Here is a 25,090-nt window from a genome sequence, read left to right as displayed (position 1 = left end):
GTTTGGTGCTGTCACCACTTCCCTGGGGCGCCTATTCCAGTGCCCAGCCACCCTCTGGGTGAAGAACCTCTTACTAATATCCAACCCAAACCTCCCCTGACATAACTTCAGGCCATTCTCCTGGCTTCTGTCACCAGTCACACAGAGCAGAGATCAGTGCCTGCCCCTCCTCTTCCCCTCACAAGGAAGTTGCAGCTGCAGTGAGGTGTCCCCTCAGTCTCCTCCAGGCTGAACTCCTCCATGTGATCTCAGCTACTCCTCATCAGGCTTCCCCTCCAGAACCTCCAACATCCTCATGACCCTCCTTTGGACTCTCTCTAGTAGTTTAATGTCTGATATTGCAGTGCCCAAACCTGTCCCCAGCTCTGGAGGTGAGGCTGCCCCAGCTCAGAGCAGAGGGGACAATCCCCTCCCTTGCCCAGCTGGCCGTGCTGTCCCTGATGTCCCCAGGACACGCCTGGCCCTCCTGGCTGCCAGGGCACTGCTGGCTCATGTTCAACTTGCCCTGGCCCAGGAGCCCAGGGCCCTTTCCATGGCACTGCTCTCCAGCCTCTCATTCCCCAGTCTGTCTGTACAGCCAGGGCTGCCCCAGCCCAGGGCCAGATCCAGCACTTTCCTTTGTTAAACTTCATAAATAGGTGATTGCCCTTCTAATTTCTCTAGGTCTCTGCTCTCAAGGGAGTCAACAGCTTCTCCAAATGTAGTGTAATCAGCAAAATTACTTAGTATTCCTTTTCATCCCTTGTCCAAGTCATGCATGAAGATGTCAAAGAGCACAGGGTTGAGGATGGAGCCCTGTGGAACCCCGCTAGTGACAGGTCCCCAGTCTAATGTCACCCCATTCACTGTAACCCTTTGTGCCCAGCCCAGTTCTCACCCATCCCATATGTTTGTCCAGCTGTGGGCTGGACATTTTGTCCAAAAGGATACAGTGAGAGACAGCAACAAAAGCTTTACTGAAATACAAAAAGATCACATCAATTGCTTCCCTTATCAACTACATCTGCTATCTTGTCATAAAAGAAAACTGGGTTTAACAAGCAGGACTTTCCCTCTCATAAAGCCATGCTAGCTGTGTCCTGTGACTGAATTGTCCTCCAACTATTTTTCAGTACTTCCCAGAATAATCTTTTCCATGATTTTACTGGGCACTAAAGTGAGACTGACAGGCCTGCATTTTCCAGGGTCCTTTTTCTTGCCCTTCTTGAAAATCAGGACATTTGCCAGCTTCCAGTCAGCTGGAAACTCTCCAGATTCCCAAGACTGCTCAAAAATTATTGAGAGAAGTTTTGCAACATCACACAGCTCTTTTAGGATTATCTGATGAATCCTATAGACCCCATAGATTTGTAGGGAAACAGCTGGGGCAGCAGGTCACACACAAGCTCAGGTCAGCTGAGAGGTGATTACTCTCACAGTCGTGGTCCTCCAGCTCAGAGCACTGAGGCTTCCTTGATCCATCATCCTATCAATATTATTCCTTGTCACTGGAAGAATCAAGGAAATAACTACCTCATCATTCAAACTCCCAATTGTCCCAAGGACCTGGGGACTCTTTTGATGGCAAAAACTTTCGGGTTTTTGCCTCTGCCAGTCTGAAAAAACCAATAACTGTAGTAATCAAATCAGTGGATTGTAGAGCTTTCTAGTAACATCCCTTATCTGAGGCCCTGGGAGCCAGCAGACTTCCCTGTGCATTAGGTCTGATTGCATATTGGGCCCTCAGTTCTCCTTAGAAGGGAGTCTCCTATTAAAACTACCCCACTTCTAAAAGATGTGGTTGTGAAGTGGTGTAAAGGTGGTGTTGTTCTACAAGGCCCCACTATTCCAGAATCTTCACCCACCTCATCTGTTGTTGGGACTTCTAGTTCCAGGGCTTCATACCTGTTGTAGGTGCTAGTCCTCATTGTTTTCAGGAGGAGGAGCCTTCCTCCTGGTACATGCAATGACCTGCTTCCCAGACTTCCTCTTCAACAGACCCTTGGCTAAATACCTTGCAGGATTCTAAGTCCATCAGCTTCTCCACTACCATGGAGGCTTGAGACTCCTGAGAGTCTTGAGAGTGTAGCATTTCTGTAAATAACTGCTCAATCTCTTACTCATTCACTCAAATACTACATGACTTGTTCACTTCTTCCTCTCCCCCACCTGGTGACTTATCTCTTCAACCACAGCACACCTTCTGCAAAGGAACTGTTCGTCAGCCCAGCCTGAGAGGCATCAGACACTTTAGGCAGTCTGTGACCTGGAGAGATACATCTGTCATCAGCAGGTCTGGCTGGCTGGAGGCCTCTGACATAGCTTGGTCAGTGACTCCAGCAGTTGCAGGGCAATGGGCTCTGTGATGCAGCAACACAACTGAAGCTTATGCTAGTATTAGCTTATGCTAGTAAGACTGGCGCTGAAAGGATCTTTTCGTGGCTCTTCTCCACCAGATACTGAGTTTGTTTATCTGCTTCTACTGGCTCCCCCCAGATGGTCAAAGGAGCCCTTCCTGGTCATGCTGCCGTGCCATGTTCCTGTTCATTGCACTCTGGGCTGTTCACGCTCCTCAGAGCCATTTAAACCTACCTCAGTTCCCGGAAAAGTGGCTGACTGGCTGCTGAGGGCCTCTGCATCCAGACAGGGCTTGGGGCTGCTGCTCAAGTGTTGCTGAGCTCGAGAATCCCATGAACAGCACGATCTAGCCCTCACCCCAAACTAACCCAGTCACTGCTGCTGCCTCACCGACTGACTTCTTCTGTCCACGAGTTGCAAGGCAGCAAACACTACAAGCATAAAACCCGACTATCAGTTTGATAAAACACTTCCTCTACTAGTTCTTATATTTCTCTTCCCTCTCTGTAGGGCAAAGTAATTTTAAGCTCTGAGAAAGTCTTGTCCCTCTGACAGGGCAGGAGGCCAGGATGCCCCAGCAGAAACCTGCTCTCCGTTTCCCTGCCCCGCTCCCGAGCCACGGGCGCGCTCCTGCCCTGCAGCACGGCTGCTCATCCCCGCCCGCTCCTCTGCCGCGGCTGTGCCGACGGGCCTGACGGGCGCAGCGCTCTAAGGGGGCAGAACACCACCGCTCCCTCTTGCTGCAGCTCCCGACCCGGTGTCCTGTGCTGCCAGGTGAGCTCCAGAACCAGCAGGAGGAGCACGCAGTAGGGAGCCGAGCAGGCTGGCTGGCAGGGAGACGTCGAGCAAGTACAGCATCACCTTTACGTGCAAAATAGAATCGTCTGAAAGCACAGCTTTTAAAGACCCAGGGAGTCAAGGCAGCAACTCTGACACCACCCAGGGGCTTCCTGCTCCCTGGCTCGCTCTGGCCCTTCTATGAGCTGTTCCCTATGAGCTGTTTCAGCGCACTGAAATAGAAGAGAACAAGACAGCAGAGAAAGCCCCGGGTGGTGGTGGTGGTACTGTACTTAGCAAGTCAGTTCAGGCCATGGGAAGGTCTGACAGCAGTGGCCAGGAAAGAACAGGACCTTTAAGAGCAAGAGAAAAGGGACAAATAAGCAGTTCACACACATGCGCACACACGCACAGCCACCCACCCCTTTCCTGCTCTCCTCCTTTCAGAGTGCCATGGGGAACCACAGCCCCTACAAACAGGAATACTGCAAGTGTCCTTGACATCCAAGTTCCTCCAAGAATCAAGAGGTCTCAATAACCTCACAGAGAGCTGGGGAGAAGAATCAGCTCAGGAGAGAAGGGCTCCTCAGTGTCATGGAGGATGAGCACTCTCTTCAGCAGACTGGCGATCACTGCTCTGATCCCTTACCAAGCAGTGAAGACACAAACAATGTCACTAGAAGTCTCCCTGAGCATCACCACAAACCTTGCACAACCCATGCTCAGCCATACTGCCACCACTATTCTTGAGCTCTGCTGGTTAACTCTTGCTGAAATAGCCAGCCTCCTCTGGCAGTGAAGGAGCTCCAAATGGATGTGACAGGCAAGGTTCATGCTTGGAAGCAGACCACCTAAGACAAACACCACAAAGCTCTGCACTCTGAAAAGGAAATGATGCCTCAGCAGCTGAGCAGGGCACCCTGGCTGCCCCAGCCACTCCCCGATCCATAACAGCACAGCACTTCCCAGCTCCTCCTCTCTCATGAGCTTAGGCCAACCACAAATTCTCTGGAAGGCATGCCTGGACTTCTGCAATAAATACTGGTTTCATCTTTCTGACAGCAGTTTGCAGACAGCAGCAAAAATTAATGTGGGAATAGCTGGCCCTGTTTGCACCAGCAACTGAATAATGAAATCTTCCTGCAGAACAAAACCAATGAAAGCTGCCACATGCCAAGAAACTTTCAGTGAGTCACTGGAATCAGGACTGGACAAGGCTTCAAGGCACACCCGTGTTTCCTCCTAACCCAGGACAGGCACAGCTGAGGGGCCCAGCAGGCTCCAAAATGGGCTCCACACGAGCTTGCAACACCTGCCTGCACTGCTGTTTTTTAAAAGCAAGCTGATACCAAAGGGGACAACTTGAAGAAAACCAGAAAAAGACCTAGTAACTACAGTGAACTGTGAGGATTAGCATTATATATTATTATACAGTTCAAGAGGAAAATAAGTCTTACAAGCTGTGTCCATTTTAAGCATAGGAAATTAAATGGAAAAATACTACAGCAGTCCCAGTTATAGACAACCATGCAATCTGGTAGATTAATTGACCTGTCCAGAACTTGGGTTTTAATTTTATGATCTACCTTACGGACAGCTGAACACCAATATGCAGAAATATCAACAACAGCAGACAGATGAGAACCTAATGATGAAAATGGTTAAACCTTCACCTCTGCATCAAATGCAGACTATTTTCAGAGAAATTCAAGCCTGCAGCTTTGCTCTCAGACAGTAAAACTACAGGTGTCTCTCACACAAGAATTATGATGAAGCTTGAAGTACAGGCACCATACATATTTTATTGACAGAGATTTCTTCATTTTGAATTCAGCTGACAACAGTGTAGTAATTTGAAAAAAGTTCTTCTCCTTGCTTGATGTCTCTGAGAGTGACAAGGACTACACACCTCAAGTGGCTGTAAAAGAAGAAGAAGCAAAATGTGTGAAAGTGAACAGTTATTTTTTCCTTCGAATTGTTTTCAATTCTTCATTTCAAGAAGCTAAACCAGTGCCATCATCTAGATAAGTTTTGAGTAACATGTGCAATGCAGGGAAGGGAACATGGAAAAACAACACTGGAATACAGACAACATATATAAGCAAAACCAATATAATTACCAAAAAACCACAGCCTATGTGGTGTGCAAAAAATGTTTCCATGCAATTGTTCCACACAATCATTCTGAGATGACAAGAATTAGACAAGACTGCAAGAGACACACTAACTCAGGAGCAGAAGCTACAGCAAAGTTCATACATCAGAAACCACTCCTGTGGACACTCCTGTCCCCAGGTGCCAGCTGGATAAAGTGTCTCTGCCAAGGCCCACAGCCAGGGAGAGAGCTCCTAACTGCAGCAGAGACCTGCTGCCACCTGCAGTGATGGGTCAATTATCACAGAATCACTAAGCCAGAAGAGATCTTCAGGATCATCCAGTCAAACCCAAGCCCTAACACCTCAACTAAACCATGGCACCGAGTGCCACATCCAACCTTCTTTTAACACATCCAGGGATGCTGACTCCACCACCTCCCTGGGCGGACAATTTCAGTACTTTATCACTCTTTCTGTAAAAAACTTTCTCCTAATATCCAGCCTCTATTTCCCTTGATGCAGCCTGAGGCCGTGTCCTCTCATTCTGTCAGTTGCTGCCTGGAGAAAGAGACCATCCCCCACCTGACCACAGCCACCCTTCAGAGAGCTGCAGAAGTGATAAGGCCACCTCTGAGTCTTCTTTTCTAAACACCTCCAGCTCCCTCAGTCAGCTGATACCAGGGGCTGGCAGGCAGTTTCTCACAGAGCAATGTAGAAACCTATCCCTCTAAACTTCCTTTTAGTAAATGACGATGCCCTAAAGCAGAAGAACGTTTTCTAGGAAGGAGAGCACGTGCCTTGGATACTGATGAACCAGGAAGTGGAAAACAGCACTAACCCAAGTCTCCACTGTTAAAAATTTAGTGTGAGGCCATTTTGAAACATATGAAACAACAAGATAAATAAGTCATAAGACACAAAAAGATCTAGAAACCAGAGAATCTATGTTGTCAGCATTGTATATGTCAGTCTCAAAACAGCAGCAGATGTGATCTTTTATCTGGTGGCTGTACACTGGGAGAAATGATGACCAGAAGACCATATTTTCTTGGACAGATTCCAAGCAAGAGCAAAATTCCCCTTCCTGAAGCAGTCTCATAGTCTGTGTGCTTTCACACTTCAAGTACAGCATCCAGGCTTCCTGAGAATTTAGCCCTATTGCTTTTTTTATTAGCATTAATTTAATTATCTGCAGATTCCAAGTGCATCTTTAATCTTGACTCAACAAACTCTTAAGTTTAATCAGAAAAGCCATTTTTCTAATATGGGCCATAACCTTCTCCAGTGAAATATCAGAGTACTTATATTTACCTCCAGAATTACATTAAAAGTTCAGATGATCTGCTCTAAAATTCTTATACATCCTTGAAATGAAGAGGATTATCTGAGAAAGATTTCCACGTGTTCTAATTTCTGAAAAACTGTGGACTTTCAAGTCATAACCATAATTTCAAGTCATACAGGATGCTGTAATTTTACTCACTGTACTGTAACTTTAAGTCCGTGCCTGTATATTGCACAGTATTTCACTTGTCTCAATACAATTTTAGGTTGCTTCTCACAAATTTATCTGCGTATTTGTCACATAATCAGAAGACATGGCAAAAAGAGAGTAAGAAGCCTAAATCTGAATTATCTCAGAAGAGCTTTGGCCAAGGCTGAAACAGATTTGAGACATGTACTGAAAAGCCTCACTTCTGTAAGACAAAGTAAAACTAGTGCTTTATGGGATTCAGAAGAATTGCACTATAGTGCAACAACTGTTTGTAAAACTCTGTCTTCAGAACTCTGCAGATTTCATTAGTGAAAATGTGGAAAAAAGAATGAAGGGTCTTGCAATTACGATTAGCCTATTCAGAGAGGTAACTCTCCCATCCAGTTACACTCTTTTGTGTAAGTAATCTTCATGCAATTTGTTATTTTTTCTGTCTTTTTTTTACATGAGCACTGTGCTTTGTATCATACAAATCTACAAGCTCTTTCATTTGCTGCCAACCTCTCTATGTCATGGCTGTAGAAGATGTTTGGAAGATACTGTTTCAGTTCTACTGGAAAATGTCCCGGCACATCAAACTCTTGATAACACACATTTGCTGCTTTTTCTAGGAATAAAACAAACAAACAAACAAGTTATTAGATAGGGCTTACACATGTGAAAAACATCCAATGTAGTGCTACAGAAGAACAAGAGGCTTCATCAAGCCTGAAGCTCCTCTGAAGGCTTATATTGAATTACACAGAAGTATGATCAACTATAGGAGCTTTGCCCAGTTACCAAAATATCTATGAAGAGGCACCACTTGCTAAGTGCCAGGGTAGTTTACAGCATTGATAAATTTTCCATACATTTCCATAATTTTATTTTAATTGTAAAAGCAAACAATTGAAAAGTATTTTTGCCTGGTGGAAAAACATGTCAGAAATACAGGGAGAAAATAACCATTTACATAGACACAAAGAAACATATTTATGGGACATCCCTGTATCCCTGTGCCAATCCTTGGTTTGTTCCTCCAGCAACCTTTCTGAATGCTACTTGGAGGCAGGGAATCTTTAGTGTAATGCAAGCTATGAAAGCCACTTAGAAGCTGATGGTATCAATTCAACTTTCTGTACAGTACAACTGTTCCCATGAATTACTTAAGATCAACAGTGACACAGACTAAGTAGTTTCCTTCTTCAGGTCCAACAAGTGATATTACATCAACAGATTCCTAGATTTCATGCATAAATATAAGGAAATCAAAAAAAGGTCTTACAGTTCAAAGTGAGTGATAGAATCTTACTGTAAATGTTACTGTGTATAGTTTTCTCATAAAGCCTCCTGGACCATACTGGAAAACTTGATCTGCAACTCTCTACTGTCTCAGTCTGGTGGTACTTTGTCAGACTATCTCATTTTTTCTACTATCTCACTTTTGGGGGGTGTGCCTTTCATTCTACATACCAGGTGGGAAACTGGGGCATCAGTGAGAAAAGTGTATTTGAAGTGTTGCTGCATGGAAGCATTCGAACACTCAGCTGTGACAAAAAGCCTCCAAAACATTTTACTCCCTAAGTGCTTGTTTTAAACAGTACTGCTGCCTCCCAAGATCAATTTCCTGTTCTCTGTGTGACCTTCAAAATCATTTATATCCATAAACTCACACTCAGAAAATTTACCTGGCGACTTACCATGTGAGCAGTTGTTGACATACTGTCCCACTGCCAGTGGGTTTTGTGGGGTGGCTGTGAGCCAGCTCTCATCACTCATTTGGAAAGGGCCAAGCTGATCTCTTCTGCTGCAGGACCTGAAATGCCCAACAGCATTAACATGGATTATGGCTGCTTCTCCTAACAGGTTATCTTACTTCCTCTGTTGGCATGGCCACAGTCCCTGCAGAAAGTTACAGCTGCCCAACCCACCTGGGGTGGAGGGCATGGGCACAGACCAACACCTCCCACTACTCTGTGGGGTCCTTCAGACTCTGCTGGAAGAACCTGCACAAAACTACCACACGTTTTTCCACAAATCAACATCTAACGTTACCATTACAGAAGTGTTAACAGCTTTCACTTATCTCTAAAAATACAAAAACTCATTACAATATCAGCTTTAAACTCATTCCAGAAACTAAAATCTGGTATTAGTAGGTATTATCATTCAAACTAGCTATTATTTTATATCATTCTCCCAGTTCTTTTCACATCACATTTAAACACAAATTGCAGCAAATTGTATTTTAAGGTAGATCAAGCAGTTAGCAGTGTCTGGGAAGTTCAGACACTGGACATTATGGAAAGATTCTTCACTGACAGGCTGGTCACAGGGCTCCTCCGGGGAGTGGTCATAGCACCAAGTCTGCCACAGCTCAAGGAGTGTGCATACATGATGCCCTTAGTCAAACAGTTCAGTTTTAGGTAGCCCTGCAAGAAGCAGGGAGTTTGATTTAATGAACTGAAGTAGGCAGGTTTGAACAACGGCTCAGGAACATTTCAATACTTTTACACTACATCCTGCTCTAGTAGAAATATATTCTGTACAGGAAAGTCTCTACATGAAAATGCATCACATTGGTGTTACAGAAGCACATAATGGGTCACATGGAGCATCTCTCACTGTTGTGCTGTCTGTGTCATGAGCAATGTACACTGGATGACAATCATGTACCATTCAGGGTAAGAAACAGGGAACTGAGACGAGGAGTAGCCCTGTTTTAAACCAGATGAGTGACAATCCTCTATTTATTTTGCTTACCTGTACACTGATCTTGACAGTCCTTTATCATTCCCATCAATAAGGACACCGTCAATGCACCTAAAAATAAAGGGATTGCCAAGGGACTGGAAAAAGATGGGCTCATGCTTTCTGTATACTGTGCCTGTTGCAAGACAGATATTATTCAGAAGAAAATAAGTTAACTGTCAGAATGGGCTTTCAGTCCCCTCCACAAAGAAATTCAAAGGAGACACAGCAGGTAGAAGAGAAGTCCCTTCTCCCTTAGTGACATTGACATCTGTAAACCTACAAGCTTTCAGACACGTCTTTTTGGGATGTAAAAGAATCCCCTCTCAACTAAATGAGCTGATACATTTCAAAGAGAGAAGCCTCAAAGTCCACAGAATGCGTGGACCAAGCATCTCTAGGAGAGGCAGATAAAGCCTCACAGACAACTAGTGTGCTTCAGAGATTAAAACATCAGGTGATATTTGTTCAGGAAAACACAGCTTAAGATACCACCCTGTTTTGTTACTACTGTGTCAGGACTCTGAAAAACACACAGAGTTTCAGCAAAGAATCTGAAATATCTCCCTCCATTACCCCAGGGATTTTGTTTGGTCCAAGAGATGAAAAATGACAAACCAAAACCAAATTATTTCAGCAGACTGTTATTTCCCAAATCTGGGGAGAGGATTTAACCTGCCATAACTTCCAAGCACAGAAAAGCATCAGCTGACTGTCTTGCCATTTTTTCATGAAATTATTGTGCTGCACCACTCACACCCTCTACATCTTCAGCACCTCTGCAGAAATCCTGCACTGCAATCTCCAAGGAGCCAGGCAAAGCCCCTGAGTCCCATCCCCAGCCACAGGCTTCTCCATTACCCTGAAAAGGCACTTCAACAGCCCATCCTCTTGTTTTGCTGGGAGAGCTGCTACAGGAGACTCGGAAGGAGCCTACACTCACACCCGAAGTTTGAAGTGAGGTGCAAAAGTGGCAGGCTCTCTCACTGTCACTGGACAATTAGTTCACTAATTGAGTAATCAGTGGCAATGGCCAGGCACTCCAAAAAACACACTGCAATGCCCAGTGGAAGCTTGGGCTGCTCTGACTCCTGCACAGCTGGCACAAGCCAGAGACCACAGGGGATGGTTTTGCTGGCACATGAAACAGAAACAAACCCAGAGCAACTCAGCAGAGCTGCTAGCTTGACCATACTGATAGAATTACAAACCTTTCTAAGAAATGTATGCAAATACAGTTCCAAGAAATGAGGAATAGAGAAGTATTGATTTTCCCAAACATACTTCATAGAATGAAGTTCTACTAAGTGAAGGTTTTATTTTCATTCTCCATTCTGTACTTCTGTACTTTGAAGAAGCTCATGCAATTGCCTACTGACCTGCGTGAAGATCTCATTTTTCAGATCCTGAACCAAAATGGAAACCCCAAGGAATTAAACTGTACTGTTCACCTACTTTAAATTTCTCTCATCCATTTACATTCAAAGAATCTGGAACAAATTTTGCAGCTGATAGAAAATCAGCCCTTAAGAACTCATTTTTTTAATAAACAAAATTATCCTTCAAAATATTGTCTTTTGTATTTCCAAAGTAACTCTAGATAATTAATAAATATTCTCAAGCAGCCTAACCGGCGATTTTGCAAAGGAATGACAGAAAGAAAACACATAAAATAAAAATTAGTGTAAGTACGTGGCATTTCATGATCATATGGTTAGAGTCCCATTTAACTTGATCAAAAATACAAATATTCCATTACCAGGATACATAGACACAACTGTCCCCTTCGGTACAAAACCTTTGGTAACAAAGACTCCAGTTCCAGCAGACACCAGGGAGCTCTGCTCTCTGCTAACAGTGAACCCAAGCGTGTTAAACAAAACTTCCTCAGGAGTAAACACGGGCTGACCCTGATGGTTACAAGAATTTACTTTTGAACGCTTCTGCTGCACAGTAAGTAATTCCAGATATTGACACTTGACTTCTGGAAGTAAGGCCAGAATATCTGATTGTCTCCTGAAGTCATTTATGAACAGAGCTTTAAATGTTTTCAGTAAAATTTCAAAGACATCTTCATCAGCAATAATTTTGTCTTGAGAGCTTTCAGGAACATATCGAAGGGTCCTGTAAATAAAATATAACATTTTAAAATTAGAAACATGCATTACTCTTTTTCTAAGTAGGGAAAAGCCATTTTGCAGCACCAGTAACTTCGATACACTGATGTTTTAGAAAACTTCAAGCTTTTTTCATGCTTGTTTGAGCTAAAGCCACTGTTCTTAACACTAAAAACACTAAATAGGCTGTTTAGTTAAAACCAGTACCTGTTCTACTATAAATCATTACCTCTGAGTATTTATCATCAGTAGGTTAAACCCTACTAAGCTCTCAGTGAAAAAAACACTGAAAATAAAACATAATTATCATGATGCTTGTTTTAAAATATACAAACAGCTCACTACACTTTAAATGAGACGGGACAAATATCACATGGGCAAGGAAGGTTTTAATTTAGTTACTAATTTTGTTATTTATAATCATGTCATGGTGACTTAAATTCAAACACTACTTTTACGATTAAAACAGGGCATACACACCTTACCAACAAATTCTATCTATCTATCTATCACGTCGAACACCATTTTAAGGTATCTAACTAAGAATTCATGCCAGCCAAGGGGTGACAAATGCTGAAGCACTTCTGAGCGATAAACCCAAGCGAGCTCCTGCGGCGCCCCAGACCATCCCGACGAGGGGCAACGGGGTCTGGGCTGGCGCCCGGGACTTCTCCCGCGCCTCACCTGCGCTGGCGGCGGAGGTTGAGGGCCAGCCAGGGCACGAAGCGGTACTTGTAGGAGCGCCAGCGCCGCCGCAGCTCCCGCAGCATGGCGGCCTCCCCTCACGGCCGCGACACCGCCCCCGCGGGCCGCGGGACAACCAATCCGCGCTCCGGACACACGCCGGCGCGCTTGTATCCTGAGCTGCCATTGGCTGCCAGCAGCCGGCGGGGCCGTGACGCGAGAGCCCCCCGGGCCCGGAGCTCCCGGGCGCGCACTGACAGGCGTAAATACACACGTTTCTCTCGGAAATGTTTCATTTCACCTCCTGTGTTGCACTGACCAATCCAAAAAGACAAGACCTGGTTAAAAGCTGGTTTAAAAATTATCTAGAAGCGGCCACTGAAGACCACTCCTAACACTGTCAGATCACCTCTCCAAAATCATCCAGCGCCTGCTTCTAGCGATGCTAAGGGCTGTTAATGCTTCAGACGGTCACACAACGAATTACTTTGGAAAAGACCTATCTGATAGGTCTTTTCCAGTCCATGACCAAATACCGTGAGTATATTGTTCAATCTTCCCTTAAACGTTTCCAGGGACAGTGATTCCACCACCTCCCAGGGCAGCCCATTCCAATGTTTAAGCACGCTTCCTGTGAAGAAATTCCTCCCGATACCCAACGCTAACCTCCCGCACAGCAGCTCAAGGCCACAGCCTCGTGTCCTGTTGTGTGGGAGACGAGGCTGACCCGCGCCTAGCTCCACCCTCCTTTCAGGTAGGTCACATCTGAATTTCTTTTTCTCCATCCTGAGCCCACCCCCACCCCAGCTCCCTCAGCTGCTCCTTGTAAGTCTTGTCATCCAGAGCTGTGATCCGTGTCAGAGTGGCTCAGTTACAGGCAGGAGACCTGTTACACTTCTGTCCACAGTTTTAGCTAGTATTTGGCTGTGAAAACAAGGAGACATGAGTTGTACTTTGTAGCATCATAAGCTACTGTAGATTTAAAGGTGCTTCTCACTGACCAACATACAGCAAGGAGCAGCATCCAAGTGCACAGACTGAAAGGATATACAGATCATGAGCATTTACAAATGGGCATAAGCCCTTTTCATGCCAGTCTACCATCACTTATCTCTAAGGTGACTTTAAAAAATCTAGTGAGAACAATTACTCAGCAACTGGTCTTCAAAAATCAGTGATGCCCCCCCAAATCATTCTCTACAAACCACCACAGGAGTAAAGATAAGGGTATTTTTATCATCTTCAGCTACTGTTGTCCTTTGGCTACTTGGATACCTAGTTTCATAAAACTTTATTTGCATGCTGCTTCTTATCTGCAGTTCTAGTTGACACTGCCAATGACCTGGGAAAATAAGAACATGTATGCATGTGTTTTACTTTAAGCAGAAATGGTTAGCATTTGAGAATTGGGTTTGGAGTAAACAAAGAAATCAGACCTCAAAACACTCTAAGGGGTTACACTGCCTCCTCAGGACCTGAAATTTTGACAACAGTTTGGGAATTTGAGACTGGCCCATCAAAAGCAATGTAACTGTCAGAATTAACTTCCCATCTAAGAGCTTTACAAATATTTAAAGTTGTGCCTTGATTTATCTCATAATCACTTTAATTCTACTGTTGTCTTGCGACATCTTTTCCAATAACAGGACCTGGGCGATGGGCTATTGTGAACAGAAGAAATTGAGGGAAAATGCAGGAAAAGGCACAGTGGCTGCCACAAAGTGCTTCCCTGCCATCTCCTGGCTCTCCTCAGTTATAACAGGGAAGAAAGGTCTCACTTCAGTACTTGCAACTCTGGTTTCAGCAGCCATGTACTAAAAACAGAAAATAAAACACCTGTTCACCACACCACAATACACAGATATTGTGGCTCTTAAAAATAAGGCAGTCACAGCATGATTCAGGTCATTAAGGAAGAGTAAGTAACAAGTGAGAAGTTAGTGAGGGAAATGGAGAGCTTTGGGAGGTGGGCTGTCAGGTCAGAACAGCCATGCACACAAGTTGCCCACTTTCCTGTGATGAAAGGACAGACATGACCCTTGTGACACTCCAGCATGTTCTGGAAGCAGTCCTCAGCCTCGAGGAAGAACTTGCAAAGATGAAACTCCATCAGGCTATGACCAGCACGCAGAAATGTGGTTTTATTCCCGCTGGAGAAGTCACACCAGGCACAGAGCTGACCCTTTGCCCGTGAAGAACTGAACATGCCCAGCACACACACTTGGTTCCCCCAGTTGGTGTCTGAAATTCACTGCTATCTGCTGGGCACCAGCGATCTCTGCCAGCCCTTGCTCCTAAGAAGGAGGCTGCAACATCACGCTACCACAGTGTACTGCAAGATTCAGAACTTTTGTAGTAAACCACAGAAAGACACATTATAACCAGTTTATCAGTTTTTTCTGGTGAATTGATACACTCATATCTATTTGCAGAAAGTATCATACCTAATGAAAATAATTAAAAGTGCAGTCCTTCAAATACAGAATTTGTAATCACAATGAAGTCTATGTTGAAATCTGTTTCTATTAAAAAAATTAATTTTTTAAATTCCAAAAATATCTGGAGAAAGACAAGCATTGAAGCAAGCCCTAGCGTTGCAATATATGGATTGCCTAAATAAGAAAAGGCTTATGTTTGCTACCAAAATCTTAAGCAACAGAGTCATTTCACCAGAAACATAAAACAACAGATTAACTTCCAACACACACTTCAATGGCTTCAGAACTGACCTAGCCAGCTCACCTGATTAAGTAGTTGTTACATTTCCAGTACTGCAAAATTTAAATAATTCTTGGCTTAAAGGCATAATCAAGCCTCTGACGTTTGCAGATAACAGTACTGTCATAAGAGAAATTCCTGTCTGTATAATTATTTTTTTAAAAAGAAATTAGTCTTTGTTGCTGCCCTTTATCTAATAAAATTCTTTATTAATTTAGCCAAGGTGTATTTATATATATATATATGTAGGCCAGTATTCACTCACTTGCATCATTTAATATTAGAAACTAAGTTTTGATATATCAAATGTATGAAATTGTGTATAAACAGTGAAGTGTACCAGAAATATTTTATTTCCATCAGTAAAAGGAATGTGTTCATCTTACAGTAAGCAAAGGACAAAGTTTGTTCAAAACCTTTTATTTACTATGAAGACAAAAAACACCAAAATACGTACAAATTATACTATATAAAATTGGTTCAATGGGGTAAAAACTTTTAATTAAAATATCTTGATATATTTAAAATAACAAAGGATACAATGAAGCCAAATTTCTTAACCCAGAGATTTCTGTAAAATTTGCTTGCACAGTAAGGTGCTAATAGAAGTTAGCCCTTAAGCCCTGGAAGTCTTAGGAATCAGTCACATAGCAAATATAATTTCATTGTGAAAGTGAACTTTGGTAGAAGAAACTCTATAGGACACCTGAGGTAGTAGAAACTGGAATAAACAGCAGTAGACGTTATTTACAACTTAAGTACCAAATAACATTAAGAACACAAAAAAATAATTACACAATACAATTTTCAGTCCAGCTTTGATCCAAAGAAAATAAGAATATTACATCACATCTCCATTTTAAAAACACCACAATTACCAGCAAGCCAAGGGAAATGCAAACTCAAACAAATGCATTTGGACACCTAAGAGGCAGTTTGAGTTTGAAATGTGGTAGGCATGGTGATCTACATAGTAATACTGATTAGCTGAGGTTCATCAGTTTATACAGTTTACATTTCTGCCAGAAACAGTATTAATCTGACAAATGATCTTCCAGTACATGAATTGGCAAGAGTGCATCCTTTAAAGCTTGCACATAAGAGAGACTTGGAAACAATCTTATTAGAATGAGAAATTCTAAAGTGGTCAAAAAAAAAGTCAAGTACAAAACAGAGCTACCAAACTTCACATTTCAGTATTATCTTTTTAACTCTTCAAAATCTGCCAATCTTCAAAAACAAAGGAATGTAAAATTTCCAAAAGAAACACATTCACAACTAATGACATGGGTTTTTTGTTGTTGGTTTTTTGTTTGTTTGTTGTGTTTGTTTTTTTTTTTTTTTTTTTTTTTTTTTTTTTTTTTTTTTTTTTTTTTATTAGTATGAGCACTATCATTCATGTAAACTTATCTTTAAGATGTCTGGCTTCCAATTTGTATTATACACTTTTAAGGTACTATAGCTTATTTAGTTTGTCCTGAGTCTTTGAAAATAACCAATTCTATTTGAGTTCAACAATCCAACTGGCTTCTGAAGAGTTGTAACATGAACAGTATTTTTTTCAAAATGGATTAAACACAATCATTATTAGATTAAAAAAGATCCCCATTTTTAAAAAAGCAAAAGAAAAAGCTGCCATTTTCCTTCAGAATTACATGCATCAGAATCTAAAAACCTGCCTTTAAAATAATTTTAAAAACCTGTTTTAAAAAAAACCCCTCACAGCTCCTAAAAACCAACAAGTTTTGCACTACAGGTGAAGCTTTACTTCACATTTTACTTTATCTTGATCTTCAAGTCCAAGTTTGTTTCTTGTTAAAATAAATACCTTTCTTACGGTAATATTTTTAACATTTTCAAATTAAATTATCACTAATGGCTACAGTAAATAGATGATGTACGGCAGAAGGAAAACAGCAGGTAAAACTTGTCATCAGTAGAGAATGTAACCTCAGTTTCTTTAAACAAAGAATGAGATTTGCTCATTTGGCACCTGCTCACACTGAAGTACATGCCAAAGTCTCCCATTAAAACTTTAATGGGAGTTGGGTTTGGGGGGCCTTTGACATGAAACTTCTCTACACAATTTGCCAGAAGAAACTGCTATATGAAAAAAAAAAAAAGGCTCAACAACTTCTAGCATGGTTCAGACTAGGTTGCTTTATACAGAACAATCTTGTTTATTAAATAACCTATACTATCAGAGCCTTCAACATATCCTTGTTGAAGGTGGCATTTTATCCCAGATTTCCAGCAAATCTGGTTTTAAAACTCTTGTGTCAGGAAAATATTCCATGACACAGCTTGCATCTTTTTTTCTAAAGACTATTTTAAAATATCCCCTTTTCATGAAAGTTAAAAATACAAAAACAAACTTTGATTTCAAAAGAAATTACATGGCCAGCAGTAAATGCACAGTGAACCATGAGTGCCTGCTCTTACTTTATAGGAAGGCAAATGCTTTTTTTTAAAGTTTCCATCAATATTTGGATTTCTTACTCAGAGAACATCATGTAATTAAAAGGGACAGATACAGAATGTCCTTTTAACCACTACTGAAAACTTACTAATTGCAGAGCATCTACATGTGAAATTGAACAGTGATTGCTATATTAAAATAGATCTTGAGCCTCTCAGCTTCTAATATTGCTGAAAAAGTGCTCTAAATAAAATAAAAATCACTTACCTGCTAAATAATCATGCAGAATTACAGAAAAATGTTTTTATGTTAACATAGGGCCAGATGTTTAAAAAGGCACAGTTTACAAATCTCTGCATGAATTGTCAAATGTTGCATACTGAGCTTAGGTAAAGATCTTGATTTGTCAATCACATACTTAGGTACTGTCCTCCACTGGCCTTATCTATCATTAAGGCCAGCAGAATAATGTAATTTGCTGCACTTAACTGCACTGCAAGACAGTTATTGTATATTCAGTAGCATTTTCTTCAGTATTTCAGCCTTACAGACAAGTAGCTACCATGTAGTACGGAAGACTGGGTGTTTCAGCAGCTCCCTTGAAGGGGGTCTGTCCTGAGGTTGAAGTTCTAAACACCGAAGAGTCACATCTTTCAAGCCTGGAGACAGATGTGTTGGGATTGATGGAGCAGTAGTTGCACTAGCAATCTGAACAAAGGGAAATAACTTTTTAGAAGTCAGTGATTAAGCCCCTCTTCTACCCCAAAATCATTCTATAAACTGATAATTTCAGCTGATGAGTTAGATTTATGATTTCTCTGTTCAGCGTTTTTCCTACTGCAGTTTGAAGATTACACCATTTCATTCAGTTTATTGTCCTTATGCCTATTGCTTTTTAGTTTGACTTTCTCTTGCTACTTTTCTCTAAAAGTTCTTCTCACACCAATATCCTGCAGTGATATCTCTGAGCAGGCCATACAGGAACAGCTCCTATGCCACATGTCTGGACATTCTTTAGTCTACTATCTGCCTTCACTGTTAGCTGGCATGAATCACCACGGAGGGAGATTAAGCTGAGCAATGTTACACTACACTACACTAAGTTCAACCAGGTGTGCTTTCTTCCACTGCCTTTACTGTATTTCTGCTATTACCCAAAGGCAAGTATTTCTCAGAAAGACAGAGATCTCTCCCAATCAAATTATTTTTATTTTTATCTAGATGGATTAAAGCAGGAGGACTGGGAACACTAGAGTGGCACCACCAGATTCACAGAAACAGAGCCAAGACAATTACATCTCTCAGCACAAGTGATTTTACTTAGAACATATCTCTGAGTATGGCTCTGCAATGTCTTTTTTCTGCAAACACTTCCTTTACTTGCAGCAGTATTTTCTTCACTCATGCCTACAGTTCAACTGGACCTTTAGAATTAAATATAAGTAACTGATTTTAGTAAGAAACATGAATGCCAAGATGGATGATGTAGTAAAGGAAGGGGCAAAAATCATATATAGGATGGCATAATGGAAAACATCTTTCAGCAAAATCTGATCATGGAACATCAGGCTTTTACAAAATTACTTTCCTCACTGTGAAATATGAAAACATACACAAATGTTTTATGGTAAAAAAAGCTTTGTATTTTACAGCATTTTAAGAAAAAGTTCAAATCCCAATCTTCTGCCTAATTTAAGATCAACTTTATTCCTAATTTTTTTAAGCCTGTTACACTATATTTCTTTATCTTATACAGACTTTTCTGAGCAATCTTGTCTAGTGGAAGGTGCCTCAGCACATGGCTGGGAAGGTAGAACTAGATTACCTTTAAAGTCCCTTCCAACACAAACGGTTCTACAATTCTGTAATTTTGAATATCATGTATTAATCCTTTTTTTGGTATCAGTTTGTTTGGGGTTTTTTTAAAGAACCAAGTATGATTATATTGCTTCTGTACTAACAGCTCCAACACAAAAAAAGCTATTGCAACAACATCTGCTACATACACACTTTTCTAAAATTGGCATTGCTGTATACAAGATTACTTGGCATCTTTTGTAGTATATTGGTAGTAACAAAATACCTCACCTTAAATATCAGAGCAAGATGATTGGAGTGTTTCTCTGCATTCCAAGGAGGTTTAGCACAGGCCATTTCTATGACAACACAGCCTACACTCCACACATCACAGCTCCTTCCATATTGCTGACCTCTCAGGACCTGAACAGACAGACACCAAAAATCAGATTATGTGCTTCAAGGTCTCTTAATGCTAAGTCATTTAGAAGTAAACTTCAACACATCATCAAACAACTCTATTCTGATCAACATTTCAGGCTAACAGAGGGACTAGTGATGTAAATAAATGCCACAAGGTTTACACAGGTCTAGAGGTCTAGTAAATAAGTAATACTTGACCAAGTGGCAAGCAAAATACCTTGCAATGGCTAGCTTTTGAGCAAACGGTCATTTGGGCATTAGTAACAACACTTGTGAAAACTGTATCTTGTAGCAAACTACTTAAAGCAACTTCGACAGCAAGAAAGAAATGTCATCATCACCATGCTAGAATAATTTCGTATCTTTAGAATAAAGGGATTTAAAACACATTTGAAGCTTACACAGCAATTTTCTATTATTTGGCTACGTGAATTAACTTAAAGTTCAAACAAAATTTTTGAAATAACTTTAAAAATTGGTTTCTTACCTCCGGTGCCATAAATGCAATAGTTCCCAACAACTGTCCCTGAAACTCCCCAGCACCTGTTCCTTTTGATGCCAACCTGGCTGCAGCTCCAAAATCAGCAATTCTTAATCTATGACCTGTGCTGTCAATTAGCAAATTGGCACCTGTCAACAGCACAATAAAAACACTAGTAGTTGGCTTCCTATTAAAGGCAAAAGGATGAACAGACACTTGACACTTCCTCCCTGCACTTCAACATTATAAAACAGTTTGACACTCCCCATCCCAGTATTAAGGAAATCTATAAATCAAGGATACAGTCTAATAACCTCACTTTTCTGTTATGCCTGAATGATACTGCACACAGCTTGAGGCTGTTGAGAGATTTCGAGAGGCAATCAAATTTTCAAAGTAGGGCAGGCACACAGGATTCTGGAACAACGCCTGGAGATGGTATAATGGAAGACAATGGTGATCTAAAGCCCTGGAGGCTTTCATTGCCTGCAGCTCCTCGTGAAATTTAGTTATTTCATTATCAAGCAACCCTGAGTTGCTTTGAAGACAATTACAAGCAATTTAAAGTTTTACTATTTCAAAAAGAATTAGTCAAGACAAACATTTCCCATCAATATGTTCTACTTATATAAACATATCTCCTGTTCATGGACAGCTATAGGGACATTAAAGGGAAGAGCTCAATAAGACTGATATTTCCCAGTGAAGTTTGCATGTTACTCAGGGTACAATTGTATTTACACTCAATTAGGATGAAGGAAGAAAACTCATCACCATATCTCCACACATTAGAAATCTGCCCTCTTTATCTTGGTTTGTTCATAGATATTACTATAATTTCAGTGTAAACATTTACATTAATTTAAGTAGCAGTAGTTTTAAAACTATATGGCACCTTTCAATCTTATTTTAACTGAGAAAGACAATTTTTCTAAATTGTTAGCACAGGTAGCAAATATCCACAAGCTTGCCATGAACATTTTGATTACTTTCAGTAGCATTTTGATTAATTTCAGCAACAGATTTCTTAAAAATTATTAGACAAACCCAGCAGAAATACCACTTCTGAGACAGTATCTGGGAGAATGAACAGTCTCAGGCCAAAACAAATACTGCTTTCTGAATACCCCTTCTTACAAGAATTTGTCAGTAATTCTCACCTTTAACATCTCTATGGATTATCTGATTCTCATGGAGGTAAGAAAGGCCACGTAACAGTTGTTCAGTGTAATTAATAATAACCGATTCTTTGAAGGCTCCATATTTACTTAACAAATGAGCAACTGAACCCCCTGAAAGACAAAACAGTACATTCTATCAACACCTACACATTCTCTTAGTAGAATGCAACACTGCATCCTAAAACTGGAACTTGGTATTAGTATTTCTAATTTATATTTGTCCTTCCTCTACCCCCCAAAATGAAAATCATTTCATAGGCAAAAAATGACATAGTTCATTCCTCAATAACTTTCTAAATGGAATTGTACACATTAAAGACAAAGTCTTCATGCTTCCTAATAATTTTATACTTCCTTAGAAACAACACTTTATCCACACTTCACATTAATATGTAAACAGCAGAACATTAACTATTTTTGAGGCACTGAGGTAACTGCAACCTCCAGCAAGTATTCCCTCTTAATATCTTAATCTATGCTTTTTATCATCCAATACATAGAACTACTCAGACAAGCAAGGAAAAGTAGTATCATCCTCTATTTTCCAAAACTGGTAATTGATTCTCAAGATTTTGGATTTACAATTTGTCTCTCAGAGTACTGTAATATAACCTGGGCTCAAATGAGGTAAACTCAATTCCTGACATTTAACTATCTAAATAATAATATTTCAGAAAAAAAATTACACTTAAAAGGTTTAACACAAAATTTTGAGAAAATATTTCTTGCACTAGTTCTTATAATGACACATACTTGGGGGCTTTGCACATTAGCACTCTGACTATAAGTTAGGGTGTACTGCTTTGTTTGACAGCAAATAAGGACATATAGAACACCACTTGGTACCTAGATAGCAGCAACATATAATCACATTCATAAAATTAATAAACTACTTCTCAAAATAAAGACTGATTTTTTTTGTCCCTGCTCCATACAATTATGGAAAGATTTCAAAATTTTTTACTAGACTACCAGTTGAGAGATTTAAGATTTGAATTAATTTTTTCAAAAGCACTACTTACTACTTATAATTTGAAACTTACTTTTCAGTTCTAAAAGCCTCTGCATGTCAATTGACACAATTTTTATGAAAAAGCTCAGGATAAAAATAAGTAACAGGTATTCCAAACTTTCTAGCAAAGTTATTTTTAGTAACAACATAAAGCTACACAGATATACTGAAAATGCAACAATTTGACAGACAGTCACTTTAGCTGGAAATAAAACAAAATTTTACATTCTCATTTAGAGTCAGAAATAGAAGAAAATGTAATAGAATTGTTGTTCAGGGTTTGTAAATGCTTTAACTGTATGAGAGGTTAGGTATGGAATATTCCAAATCACAAAAGGATGAACCATTAAGAAAATTGCTATGACCACTTCAGCTGTTCTGTAAGTAGACCTATATACTGGTTGCAAACACAGCAATGAAAATATAAACTCACAACCTCAAGCAATGCAACACTAGGTACTTCAAGAGTCAAATGTTATTTTCACCAGATGCTTACCAGCCATCCACTCAATAAAGAGGTTATAGTTGCTCTTCTCACATGTAGCACCCAACATTCGAATAATGTTAGGATGGTTCAAATGACTCATCATCCTTATTTCTTCTCTCAGTGCTTCAACCACCTCTTCTTGCTCAGATGATGTGTTCCTGACATACGTCACCTGTTTCAAAATATAGTATTCAGAATTACCTAATTTAAGTACAAGTCCTGCAATCACCTTTCAGTACAGCAACAAGAATGGATGGTTTTCACCACCTGAAACTTCTTTTTTATGTCCACCCACATCAGCTACGAACATATCTCCATGTGAAGACAGTCACAGAAAATTAAGAGCAATCTTCTAGGGAGTAAACAAAACTTATCTAAGTACAGAGTGGGGAAACATCCCTCTTTTCACCTCCGTTTAAACTAGGAAAAAGCCTTGGTTTCCAGATATTGAGGAAAAGAAAGAAAGAAAAGGCTGGAAATATGATCCTGAGTGTCACTTACAAAATTTTACCAGTTAAATGATAAATGGTTCATAACTAAAGCTCTTACAGAAATTCAACTGACAGGAGAACTTAGCAGTTCAGAAGTAATGGAATTGGAGCCAATCTCAGCTCTGATCCATACTAAATATGACATAATGGCATGCTGCAGGAAATTTCCCCAGGCATCACAATCATCATTATCACTCCAGGACCACATGGACAGTCCCACTTTTTCACAAGCAAAAGAGTTTCAAAGGAGCAGAATATCTGCCACAAGGTAAATTATTTCCCTGAGCAATTTCAAAATATTTAATCTATTCCATAGGTGTAGGTTAACTGTAGAACTGATAAGAATGTTGGGACTAAAATTCCCTCTATTTTGTTACCACTGATTCAGCCCTAAGGCAGCTCTAGTGTGAACAATTTACTCACACCTGAAACCTTAAAAAATATTGACTGAAGCATGTACCGCTTCTCAGCCACACTTCTGTATCTATTAATTTAAATGGTAAGAATACTTACCTCCAAGATGGCTTTAGTTAGCAAAGTTGAATCAGAGGAAACAAGTATTAAACTATATTTCCTCCATTTAAAGTTATAGGGAAAATATTCCTGACAAGAGAGGAGAAACTATTTTAAATAGCCATCTTGCAAATAGGGCATTAATTTGGAATCGGGGCTCCATTCCTTACCCAGTCACCATTTTATGAACTTGACAGACACAAAAATGTTCTTGAAGAGCTATGGAAGAAAATACGCATAGAAAAAAGGACTTCCTTTTTTCACTCTAAGAAGAATTGGAAAAACTTGTATATATTAAGTTACTACCATGCACATAAAAGTTTTTCAAATTCAGAACACATGATAGAGAGTAGAAGAAGCAGGACCACAAGAGATCTGAGAACAACACAAGAATGTGAGGTACTTTCCTGAAGTATTTACCTGTTTTACAGCCATTAATGTCCCTGTTCCCACATCTTGAGCTTGGTAACAGGAAGAGAAAGCTCCAAGACCAATTTGCTGACCTTTAAGCCATTCTGTATCTTCTCTGTAATGGTGTTTTGCTTTGGTATGTCCAGGCAGGGTTTCTGGTGTCTGCAAATTAAATTCAAAAACAATTCCAAGTTTACTAACATGCATGAAAAATACAGACATCCTAAAGTGTTAGAAAATATCCAAGCTTATATGCCTCTCCTCTCCCTTACACATCCTTGAACTGTTTGTTATTTAGGTCTCAGCTGAGATGAGAGCACCAGAGTATTCTGTAACCCACATAACTCCATTACATGAAACAGAGCTTCGTCCCTGTTACTACATGAAGGTGAAAGGCAAGATTCAAGGACACAAGTAAGAGCACAACTTTTTTTTCTATTCCTCATCTCACATCTAGATAAAGCTTTAGCTTGCACCTACAGTAAACAGAACCAGAGGCAAGTTGTTTTCTATTTAATTTATCCCTCCCATTTTATGCTTTACATATTGTTACCTTAAAGGATCACAAATAAAGTAACTTTATTATTACTTCTTGTGCTTTTTTGTCTATTTGCAAATATATATGTATTTTTTTTTCTGACTAATAAAGAATCTTCTCTCAAGGTAAGAAGACAAGATCTTTTCCCATTCTTTCTTTAAAAAATTAGTTTGGTTTTGTACAGCTGCCTTCAAAGTAGATCAGCATTAGGACCCAGTACAGTTCTACTTCTGCTTAAAATTTTTGGCTTTATTTCCTGGTTCCCCAATTTTACACTTTCTTTTTTGTCATTAAAATGTTGATATATGATAGGGTGTTTCTCTTGCAAACACCTTCTCTAGATTTCTTAATTACATGGAAGGATTCTGTTAGCACCCTCAAGT

At 40.4% G+C, this 25,090-nt stretch overlaps 2 protein-coding genes across 2 annotated transcripts in view; both read right to left on the bottom strand.

The window, feature by feature from the left end:
- Positions 1–4,896: 4,896 nt before the first annotated feature.
- On the bottom strand, positions 4,897–12,341 carry SETD9 (SET domain containing 9). The gene is made up of 6 exons (XM_066338506.1): positions 12,237–12,341; positions 11,195–11,559; positions 9,448–9,571; positions 8,385–8,500; positions 7,207–7,312; positions 4,897–5,032 (listed from the first exon to the last, which is right to left on the bottom strand). Exons 1-6 carry the CDS (start codon positions 12,320–12,322, stop codon positions 4,945–4,947), a joined length of 885 nt encoding a protein of 294 aa, XP_066194603.1. The 5' UTR covers positions 12,323–12,341; the 3' UTR covers positions 4,897–4,944.
- Positions 12,342–15,358: 3,017 nt separating this feature from the next.
- Positions 15,359–25,090, bottom strand: part of MAP3K1 (mitogen-activated protein kinase kinase kinase 1) — a 57,872-nt gene continuing 48,140 nt past the window's right edge. The window contains exons 15-20 of the mRNA XM_066339276.1: positions 24,179–24,331; positions 22,764–22,926; positions 21,235–21,366; positions 20,081–20,223; positions 19,462–19,593; positions 15,359–18,081 (exon numbers count right to left, since the gene is read on the bottom strand). Of these exons, the coding sequence (XP_066195373.1) occupies positions 17,932–18,081; positions 19,462–19,593; positions 20,081–20,223; positions 21,235–21,366; positions 22,764–22,926; positions 24,179–24,331 (873 nt within the window). The 3' untranslated portion in view covers positions 15,359–17,931. The remainder of the gene's footprint in view (positions 18,082–19,461; positions 19,594–20,080; positions 20,224–21,234; positions 21,367–22,763; positions 22,927–24,178; positions 24,332–25,090) is intronic.

This window comes from Sylvia atricapilla, chromosome Z, assembly GCF_009819655.1.
Source record: "Sylvia atricapilla isolate bSylAtr1 chromosome Z, bSylAtr1.pri, whole genome shotgun sequence".
Classification (NCBI taxonomy): domain Eukaryota; kingdom Metazoa; phylum Chordata; class Aves; order Passeriformes; family Sylviidae; genus Sylvia; species Sylvia atricapilla.
This window is presented reverse-complemented; position numbering and strand designations above follow the sequence as displayed.